This window comes from Malus sylvestris, chromosome 3, assembly GCF_916048215.2.
Source record: "Malus sylvestris chromosome 3, drMalSylv7.2, whole genome shotgun sequence".
NCBI lineage: Eukaryota > Viridiplantae > Streptophyta > Magnoliopsida > Rosales > Rosaceae > Malus > Malus sylvestris.
Window position 1 is genome coordinate 25418248 of NC_062262.1, and position 10914 is coordinate 25429161.

General features: G+C 35.5%; 2 protein-coding genes across 2 annotated transcripts; both read left to right on the top strand.

Moving 5' to 3' along the window:
- The first annotated feature begins 1519 nt into the window (after nt 1-1519).
- LOC126614465 (V-type proton ATPase subunit e1) lies at nt 1520-3868 on the top strand. The gene is made up of 4 exons (XM_050282142.1): nt 1520-1656; nt 1790-1936; nt 2708-2755; nt 3524-3868. The coding sequence occupies exons 2-4, from the start codon at nt 1839-1841 to the stop codon at nt 3588-3590; spliced, it is 213 nt and encodes a 70-aa protein (XP_050138099.1). The 5' UTR covers nt 1520-1656; nt 1790-1838; the 3' UTR covers nt 3591-3868.
- Nucleotides 3869-6339: 2471 nt separating this feature from the next.
- LOC126614469 (cell division protein FtsZ homolog 1, chloroplastic-like) lies at nt 6340-9538 on the top strand. The gene is made up of 6 exons (XM_050282143.1): nt 6340-6689; nt 7067-7166; nt 7382-7611; nt 8164-8331; nt 8597-8830; nt 9173-9538. Exons 1-6 carry the CDS (start codon nt 6426-6428, stop codon nt 9440-9442), a joined length of 1266 nt encoding a protein of 421 aa, XP_050138100.1. The 5' UTR covers nt 6340-6425; the 3' UTR covers nt 9443-9538.
- Nucleotides 9539-10914: the final 1376 nt, after the last annotated feature.

Genomic DNA, 10914 nt, shown 5'->3' on the forward strand with positions numbered 1-10914 from the left:
AGCTCAAAAGCACCCTAAACTCGCTCTCAAGGCCCCAAACTTCAAGAATAAGGGCAAAACACATGAAACCATGAATGCAAACATGTGATACCGTTGTGGTTCAAAGGACCATTGGTCTTGTGTTTGCCGTGCTCTCCAAAAGGTTGTAGCTGAATATCATTCTCATCGTAAGAAGTTTGAATCAAACTTTATGCAAGTGATGAACCAAAGAGTACCAAGATAGAGGTTTCTGACTTTCAGGAGGCTATCACCCCTATGGAAGATTAGAATCTTAGACATAAACTATTTTCTAGTTGAAATTTAGAATAATGGGGCCAAATTCCACTCTCTCCACTCTCTCTCTATCGTGCCCTCTCTTTCCCTTGTCAATTAAATATAAGCCACATCATAATCCTCAATAAGCAATAAATCCTAAACTTAACGGGTAAGAAATCCTGTAATAAAAACTAATTTCCACCATTTCAAACTACTACAAATTCATTCCGACAAAATCTCACAACTTGTTTAATTGAAGGATGGCATAGCGGAATGCATCATGCCAGTTGCCCTGCATTTAAAAGTGTTCACAAGTATTAAAAATCCAAATATTAACTTAAAAGGTTGTTTGGAAACTTTGTCTGGTAGTTATTTTTTAATTTTCAGTTTAAAAAAAATAAAAACTCAACTGAAAACACAAGTTTTCAGGTTTCATTTTTAAACTGAAAACTTAAAATAGTAACTAAACAAGATTTCAATTTTGAAAAAAGTGAAAGTTGAAAACCAAAAACTAAAAACGGAAACAAAATGGTTAACAAACGGCCCTTAAGTAATTCAAGCCAATCCTCGGTCAATTGCATCATGGAAATTTTTGTTCGTCAGAACATGGTGTGTAACTTAATTTCGAGCAGTAGCAGATCATCCATGTCCTCTTTACTGTTTTGTGTTAGCATCTACTGCTATGTTGCTCTAAATTGGTCGCCATCCTTTCGTCAAATAGAGCTTATGTTTCTCTATGAAAGTGCCTTACGGTTTTATTATTGTAGAAGGAGGTAGTGGGCGAGGTGAGGTGAGGATTTAGCCATAGTAGAACATAGGAGAAGCATGTAAGAAATGAGGTTACGTCTAGGTGAGGGTTTTCGTTATTGGATGTAGAGTGTGTTGATAAATTTAGTTTCGAAATTATTTACATCTTGTCTTTAACAATAATTGAGTACAAAATATCACATTTAAATTTTAAGTTGAATATAAATTAGAAGGGAAAATGCTAGGTAGACTAAATTTGCAAATTAAATGATGTGTCACCAATAAGAAATAAGCACGTTAATCAACACTTAAGTAATAATCTAATCATCAACTTTTATATCATTTAGTTTACAAAATTTTGTTTACAAATTCAATCTTCAAATAAAGGGCTTGGGGCGATTTGACATAAAAACAAAAAACTTGGGAGCACGGAGGGTTCACAAAGCCCATTTAAAAATGGACTACTTTTTAGGCCGAGTTATATTTGGGCTTAAACCTCCGAGTTCTTTTTTTGTGTTTTTTCTTTTGGGTCTCAAGGTCCGTGTTCGTTTTCCTCCTGACAGCGTTCCCAATTCATCAAAATCGACTTTAAGATCCCAATATTTTCTATCCGTTGATTTATTTTTCCACATTTTCTCGGTAGCCAAACAGCCGGTAGGTTTCCATTCTCTTTTTTCAAGCTGAATCATTGCCCTTTATTTTTTTCCTGTTTATCTAAATTAACCTTTACAATTATTAAACCCTAAATCACGTTCGAATTCCTTGTTTTTTCAATCTTGTATTGCAGAAATTGAACTTTTGTGGTTGTGGGGATCAAGATCGAAGAGAAATCCAACATGGGGTTCTTAGTTACGACCCTAATTTTCATTGTGATTGGGATTATTGCGTCCTTATGTACCAGAATTTGCTGCAACAGAGGACCCTCTGCTAATTTGTAAGTTTCCCCATCATCCAATTTCACTTTTTTGCTCTCTATATCCCTTAAAATATTGGGTCTTTTTTTTTTTCCTTTGTTTACCAAAATGTATCTAGCCGCTGAATTTATTGGGTATATATATGATCACACAGATCCTAAGGAATGTTTTGTATTTGGGAGCTAAGCAATTTTTACTCATGTAAATTTGCTTACAAGTACTATTCTACAAGTTAATTGGTTATGTCACTGCCCATTCATTTTGATATCTGATGTTGGAGAGCTATGCACATCTCGTAATGCAAAGATCCAAGCTTTTTGATGCTGGCGAACTTGTATGAAAACTGGTTAAATTTGTTTAGTTGGTTGTTTGCTAATTTAGTCTAGTCTCAATGGTTTATATGTGTTTACTAAGACTTTCAGTCATGGAACTAACCGGTTCATGTGTAAATGTGACTCATAAACTTCATTCCACCTGGGATCATCTTTAGAGTTAAGCCACTGACGTGTGGGCCTTCACGACCCTTGGCCTCGGATTGTTAGTTCTTTGTTATCCAATGTTGTTTAAAATGATAGCATTTATAAGGATAAGTAGTCTTTACTATTGCTTTGCGAAAAAAATAGCTTAATATTTGCCTTTCACAGTTTAATTGAGTCTTTATGTTTTGCCTGCTTACGAATATGATGCCGTCATTTAAAATAAAGAGTGGTTTGAGAAAATTCCTTGCAGTTTCTTTTGATATAAAATCATGCTTGTTTGAGCAAAACACTGAATGCTATATTCTTACGCAGGTTCCATCTAACATTGGTTATTACAGCAACGATCTGTTGTTGGATGATGTAAGTTCTTCTGTAACATATTATCGTATATATATTTCTTCGTCATCAGTAGCAAGGTTTTTGATAATTCAGTAGTTAGAGAGACGTAAGATTTTTGGTCCAGACTCTAGATCCAGAACAACCAGTTATGCTCGACGAGAGAGTTATTTCCATTTTGTTGTCAACATAAATTCTGCACTAAGTCGTCTGGATTGGGGGGTAAATGAGAATATTGTTGTGTAGCTCATTGATTGGATGCCTCAGACAGAAAATCCTCCTTAGAGGGGCTTTAGAACTTAGCCTGTTTATTCATTCACTCATTGCAACAGCCAATCCACCCAAACTAGTGACAACGTGTCCCATCATGGTAGTGTACTTGTGCTGCCTATCATCTTTCCGAGTGAAATGAACAAAAAAACCCCTCCTTTATTCCTTGGTTAGGTTGACTGCAAAATGGTGACGGTAATGTGGTGCAGTGATAGCTTAGGAAGAGTTTGTGATCGACCCGTTGTGCATGATAAGTTAATGCCTATTTGAGTCAACCTTCTTGCACTCCTGCCTTGCTATAAAGATGTAAAGACTAGATGAATTGGTGCCCGTTGAGTTTACATTTTCTGAACTTTGATATGATTTCTCTGTGTAATTCTCATGGGATGAAGATTCCTCGATGATATCAATCAATTTTTCCTTTTGGCGTACTGTGTAGCTTGAGAGATTGCATTCAGTTATTTAATTTTCTACCCTTTTAATCAACTGACATCATATTTGTGTAATCTTTGGCTTTGTTAGGTGGGCAATTGTATATCTTGCACAAATGAAACCACTCATAGTCCCTATTCTAAATGAAGGAGAGTGAAGTTGCGTTTTGAAAAGCATATATCGCCTCATTTGGTTACCTGGCGCTTGGATGATGGATTGTCTCCAGAGAACATCAAGTTTTAGTCGAATTGATTATTTTTAGTATCTTCTGGTGTTGGATTTGTATTTAAATGTTGGAGTGTAAACGTCGAATTCGTTTGGCATTGTTGCTCTACATTACCTCATATTAAATGTTATATGTACCCTCATTCATTTTTCAATGTCAAGATATTCAAAATCGGATAAATGCGAAGTAAATGGAATAAGTTAGAGCAAGTTCAGTTCTGGATTCTTTTTTTAGTTGAGATTCTTTTATCTTTGACTCCAATAAAAGAACCCATCATTATAATGGCATGCTTTTAGTTTTATTTTTTTTTTAATGTGATTTAAATTTGTTTGGGTTGTTTTAGTAGCACCTCACATATTAATCAATACACCCCATATACTAAAACACCTCATATTTACGTTTTAAACTAAAAAAAAAATGTTAATACAGCCCACTTACTAACCAAGACTACCCTCACACCCCACACATTTCATACACCCCACACCAAAATCTACCTTAAGTCTTCATCTTATCCAAAAAATAAATTTAAACCCTTTGCCTTTAGCACACAAACAAGTGTGCATGGTTCTGCTGCTTCAAGGTTTTTGTCAATTTAAGGCCATCTCTAACCGAGGGCTGGCCAGAGGGCTCGTTTTAGCCCTTTGGCCCTCCAAGATTCCTCAAGATATTAATATTTTAATGAACAATACAGGGCCATATTGGCCTCCGTCTCCAACCGAGGGCCAAAGGGCCAGAGGGCTCGTTTTAGCCCTGTCATAAAAAACCGTTTCCAACCGAGGGCCAAATGGCCATAGGGCCAAACATAATTTATTATTTAAAAACTACAATTTAAATTCAAATCTAACGGCTAAGTGACGTCAACATGATGTCAGCTAGCCGTTGGTAGCTGACGTTAGCTAGCCGTTGGATTTGAATTTTTTTTTTTGCTATAAATAGGGTGGATATTGGGCTATAATCCACATAACTTTAAATTCAATCTATTTCAATTCAATCTCTTGCAATTCAATCTCTTTCAATTCAAGTTTTTAAATAATAAATTATGGAGTAGGCTTTTAAGTTTTATGTTGTTAAATGTTTTTAAAAATGTTGTTTAAGTTTCATGTTGTTAAATGTTTTTTTATGTTGTATAATTTGTATGTTGGTTAATGTTATTTAATGTTGTTTCATATTGTTTAATGTTGTTTCATGTTACTTAATTTAATTTAATGTTGTATAAATAGCTTAGGAAGTTATAGGAAAAAAATAGAATTGAAAAAAAATATGAAACAAATTTTGTGAAATAGAAGTTATAGGAAAAAAAATGGAATTTAAAAAAATATGAAACAAATTTTGTAAAATAGAAGTTATATGAAAAAAAAATATGAATCAAATTTTGTAAAATAGAAGTTATAGGAAAAAAATAGAATTTAAAAAAAAATTGAAACAAATTTTGTGAAATAAAAGTTATAGGAAAAAAATGGAATTTAAAAAAAAATATGAAACAAATTTTGTAAAATAGAAGTTATAGGAAAAAAAATTGAAACAAATTTTGTAAAATAGAATTGAAACAAAATTTGATTCATATGAAAAGGAAAAAAAAGGGAAAAAAAGAAGTTTAAATTCATAAAAAAAAAAAAGTTAATACAACGGCTACTAGCCATTATATTAAAAAAAATTCAAACTATTAGTGTCGGTTATAACCGACACTAATAGTAATTAAAAATAAAAATTTTGCTTTTGAATAACTATTACTGTCGATTATAACCGACAGTATTAAAAAATTATTCTTTAATGTTGTCGGTTATAACCGACAGCAATAGGAAAACATTAAAAACAAAAATAGCCAGCCCGGGGCTGGCTGGCTGGCCGAAAGCAGCCAGCCCTCCAACCCTCCAGCCCTCCAGCCCTCTATGATCCCGTGGGGCCCTCCCAGATTCCAGAGCCCTCTGGCCTAGCCCTCGGTTGGAGACGGTTTTAGGGCTATTTTCGGCCTTCTGGCCCTCTGGACCCTTCGGTTAGAGATGGCCTAAAGGAATTAGGCTTTAGATGTGAATTTGATTTTAAACTCATAAATGACTACTTTGCTGGCTTTTCTGAAATAAAAAATCATGAAAGGCTAGTTGATTATGCTATTGTTGTGTCCATGCAGATTCTCTGTTCTGCAAAATTGCACTACAAACCATCCTAAAAAATAAACAGCAAACATGCATAAATTTTTTTAGCAAACATAAAAAAACAATACTACACTATCTCAAAGAAGATATGAATATTTTAGAGTACTTCATCTCTTATGTTGCAAAATCCTTTAACATTTTTTATATATAAAAAAAAAAAAAAACATAATCACAAGACATTGTGAGTGCAAGTTCATATAAAATTATATATAATTTACGGGTGGTTAGGATCTTTTTAAATGATTTGGGGCGTAGTAAGAAAATAATTGATTTTTTTTACTTTTTAAGGTTTAAATAGTCATTTTATTATGGAAGTTTTAACGAAAAACCCGCGGTACTGTTCACTTTAACGAAAAAACATATTTTTATACTAAAAAGTCAAACTTAGTACTATTCAATTTACCCTTTATTTTGTCTTTATCGTTAAAACTCAAAATTTTCAAATCATTTTCATTAGTTTTCTTATTATAAGTCATTTTAACAATAAATATTAAGTGTGGTGGATTCAACTATTAGTGGATCACTTTCTAATTTTGTAAAACCCTAAAAACCCCAACCCCCATTTGTGTAAATCTGTGAGACGGTGAGACACTGAGAAGCAAACGGAAAAACGATGATGGCTTCATGGACAAACCCGAACGACCTAATCTCGACGACGTCGTCCTCAATTGCCACAGCATTTCACCACCATAAGGCACTGCCTTCCCTCGGAACATGCATTCCTCTGAGCGGCAAGAGAAGTAGCCCATGGAAGCGTTACCGTTTTGGGGTCGTGAGCTGTTCCTTTGCGCCCACGGAATCGGCCAAGATTAAGGTCGTTGGGGTCGGCGGAGGTGGCAACAATGCCGTTAATCGCATGATTGGCAGCGGTTTACATGTGGGTTCTCTCTCTCTCTCTATGTTTGTGTAACTGAGAGTGTAATTGGGTTTTTTATTTGAATCCCAGGTGTAAATCTGCATAAATATGTTCATTAACATGTATATTTTTTCTTGGGTCTTTTTCAATGTGTTGTAATTGTGTTTACTTTGCAAAGCCAATTGTAATTTTAGTTGCTAAAAACTTGAAAATTTAAATTTCTTTACTTGTTGCTGGTACTGGATTGATTTTACTGAGTAGACGAACTTTAGTAAGCCGTTGAAAATTGGCGATTTACACTTAAAAAAGGAATTTTTCTGAATGTATTACTAGCAATGCTTTGACAATTACTTGCAATTAATTGGTTACTGAAAGTGTGCTGCTTCTGTTGACATTAGGGTGTTGATTTCTACGCCATAAACACGGATGCTCAGGCGCTCTTGCAGTCTGCTGCTGAGTACCCGCTTCAAATTGGGGAGCTTTTGACTCGTGGACTAGGTCAGGCACCCTCTTTTCGATCTGGGAAAATCTCCATAGTTTTGTGTTGTCTGTGTACATGTATATCGGTGCATGATGTATGTATTTATATACTATAGTGTAGTATCACATTAAGTATTTACACCTATAAATGTTGGGGTTAATGGTATCACCGATGAGGACTTGTTATGTTCTCTATGAGGCCTATGATTTTAATGGATTTGATAGAGTTGCAGGTACCGGTGGGAATCCGCTTTTGGGGGAGCAAGCGGCTGAGGAATCAAAAGAGGCTATTTCAAATGCTCTAAAGGGCTCAGATCTTGTCTTTGTAACAGCTGGGATGGGTGGAGGAACTGGGTCCGGTGCTGCCCCCATTGTTGCACAGATATCCAAGGAGGCGGGTTATTTGACTGTTGGTGTGGTTACCTACCCTTTCAGCTTTGAAGGGCGTAAAAGATCTTTGCAGGCAGGTGTCAATTTGGTCCTCATTTATATCTTGATTTTTTGTAGCTGCATAAATGGATCTCTGTTCGATAATTGTTTTATACACTTTTCCTGAATTAATATAAAAACAAATGTTTCCTTCCCAAGTATGCTTAGACAATTGAATGATACCATGAGCTTATTAGTTACTACTTAGCGTTCACATCTTGTTAGTTAACTGTTACGTGGTTTGGAATGTTGTCTTCTGTAATACTGCTTTATGAGACCGCATTTTACATTGGCTAAAGTCATTATTTAGGACATAGCATATGAAAAAACTTGAAAGATCATCATAACATCTTGACCAATTTAAAATTAACCGAAATGGAGGTGACCCTAGTACTTTCTGTTGCTGGTGGTGAGCCCTAGGTCCAACTAAATAATTTCCGAGTTCCCCAGCTCTGAACCATAATTGAAAATTTATTAGTTTACATAACTAAAGTAAAACTAAAATTTATTCGGTTATCATTGAGTTTTCGTATGAGCAGTATGTGGATTGGGAGTAATCTTACATACATTCATTGGCTTCTTCCAGGCATTCGAGGCCATTGAAAAGTTGCAGAAAAATGTTGACACTCTAATAGTGATACCAAACGATCGCCTCCTTGATATTGCTGATGAGCAGACACCCCTACAAGATGCCTTCCTTCTTGCTGATGATGTTTTGCGTCAGGGAGTGCAAGGAATTTCTGACATAATTACAGTAAGTACTATCTTGAGATGCTGAAACATATAAGAGTTCAAATATTGAGAGCTATTTTGATTTATAGCCTTGCACTATTGTAAATTAGGTTATCATTGGTGAAGTACATGATAATTTGCGAATACAGAAGGACCAAGATGCTGAAACTAATCCATTTCTCAGAATAATCTAATTTTCAGCTCTTTCTACTGAATCAAATTATAGTACCGCAATATCTTTTCTGATAATCTCAGGCAGATGAAAGTGCTGTTTCCTTTATATGTAGATACCCGGACTGGTGAATGTGGATTTTGCAGATGTAAAGGCAGTCATGAAAAACTCAGGAACTGCAATGCTCGGAGTAGGTGTTTCCTCCAGCAAAAACCGTGCAGAAGAAGCAGCTGAACAGGCGACTTTGGCTCCTCTGATTGGATCTTCAATTCAATCAGCTACTGGCGTTGTGTATAATATCACAGGTGGAAAGGACATAACCCTGCAGGAAGTCAACAGAGTGTCTCAGGTAACATTACGGGGTTTTATGCTTTAATCTTGAAGGAAGAACGGGACCCTGAAAATTTTCTGCTTCCATATTAATCTAATGAGAACATTGACTATATTGAAAAGTGGTCTCTTCAGTTGTATGGAACGAGGGAAAAAGTAACTTTAGTGAGCTCAAACCAGCTCCTCAGGATTTACATCATACATTCCCCATAGTGGGAATCAAATCTCCTACCTCTACATTTTCATTTTCGAAGATGAGGGGGAAGTCGTAAATTATTGCTTGTGGTTGGTGCTGGTAGCCCTTTTTTCTTTGCTCCTTTCCTTGGCCTAATGAAGTCTGCAAACTATTGTAAATTTTCAGGTCGTGACGAGTTTGGCAGATCCTTCTGCTAACATAATATTTGGGGCTGTTGTGGATGATCGCTACAACGGAGAGCTTCATGTGACTATTATTGCAACAGGCTTTTCGCAGTCATTTCAGAAGACACTACTAACAGACCCCAAGGCAGCAAAGCTGCTTGACAAGGTTGCAGGGGGTCAAGAAAACAGAGGGATTCCCCTTCCCCTAAAGTCCTCATCCTCACCCTCCACCATTTCATCAAAACCATCTCCGAGAAAGCTTTTCTTTTAATTCAGTTTGTATTTTTCTCAGTCTCTTGTGCATTTTGCCATGTAATGATACTGAAGCTCCAATCTATGAGATTTCATGTCACTTTTTTCAGTCAAATCCTTTTATCTATTTCACCTCCCTCTTTTTACTTTCACTGCGTGGAGACTGGCTAAATCAGTGGTCTCTCAAATATACGTAAACACATTACATGTTTCAATCATTTTTCCTCATGAAAATGTGAAGAAAAGTTAATGGGGATATTTTTATTTTAAAACAAAAATAAAAAATTGAAGCCTAAGTTATGGATCCCAATGTGGATTTCTGTGCAGATGCATGTTTTTGTATTTTTTGTTAATAAAAAAATCCATCTTTGGCGAGAATTGACTTCTCACTCACAAATAAAAAGAAATACCGTAGAATTAAGTGGCCCAAGTTTTTTAACACACATTTCAGGTGCAAGGGTAAGCGCTCTAAATCATTTGAGCAACAAATCTCCTGCGTGGATTATCAAACTATCAAGAAAAATTAAATTTTTTGCGTATCAAGCCAAGCACAAAGTCGATATAAACTATTTAGTTAATGACAAGGGGAAGGGGGTAAACCAAACAGAAAGAACATTAAAACCACCATGGAAGAGCATATAAGCTAAATTCATGTTTACACAAATAATTTTGCGAATTCATGTTGTTCCGAGGATTGTGATTCTCTATAGATATAACTCTTGACGAACGATGATATAAGACTGGACAATGTACAACTTCTGGTGTCTCATCTGTATTTCAAAAGATGGAAATGATGCTAAGAAACTTGGGATGTTTGCATGCTTCTTCGCATGCAGGTTGAGGTGTTGTGGTGGTATCAAATGAAGGAGAGAAGGCTTCCTTGTATACACAAAATTAAATTGGTCCGCTAAGCTACGAATTACTTTTCAAAAAGTATACAATTATTTACAACTATTTCTTAAAGTAATTATCGATGTCATTGTTTTTGAATTTCACTGTTTCTGAAAGTCTGCCAACAGTGAAATTTCTTTATTCTGGTGCCTTCTACTTTGTTATAGACCACACTCGCTACATGTCAACTTTTGTTTGTCTTCTTGGACCATTTTCTTTAGTGTGGGAAAGATTTTAACTTTATGTTTTTGTCTGGTTATCTGATGGTCTGTGATGAGTATTTTGATAATTATAAAACTTTCATGTCCTGATGATTAAAAGTGTATAATTTTGGGTGTTTTCATTAATTTTCCCTAATTGGAAGGTTGGTAGGTCTGATTAGAAATTGGAATTCAGGGACAAACACATAACTGCATCTCCAATTCCATATAGTCATAAACCAACAAGCAACAACAAAGATAACGTTCCAAGCCAAACCAAACATACCTGTATAGGAGCAACGCAAACTTTGGCTTCACCAAATTGTCAAAAGTATTGAAAACATGACGATGACTCTCGACAGCAGCATTAGAAATCGTACAGAAATGACTCGCACGGACA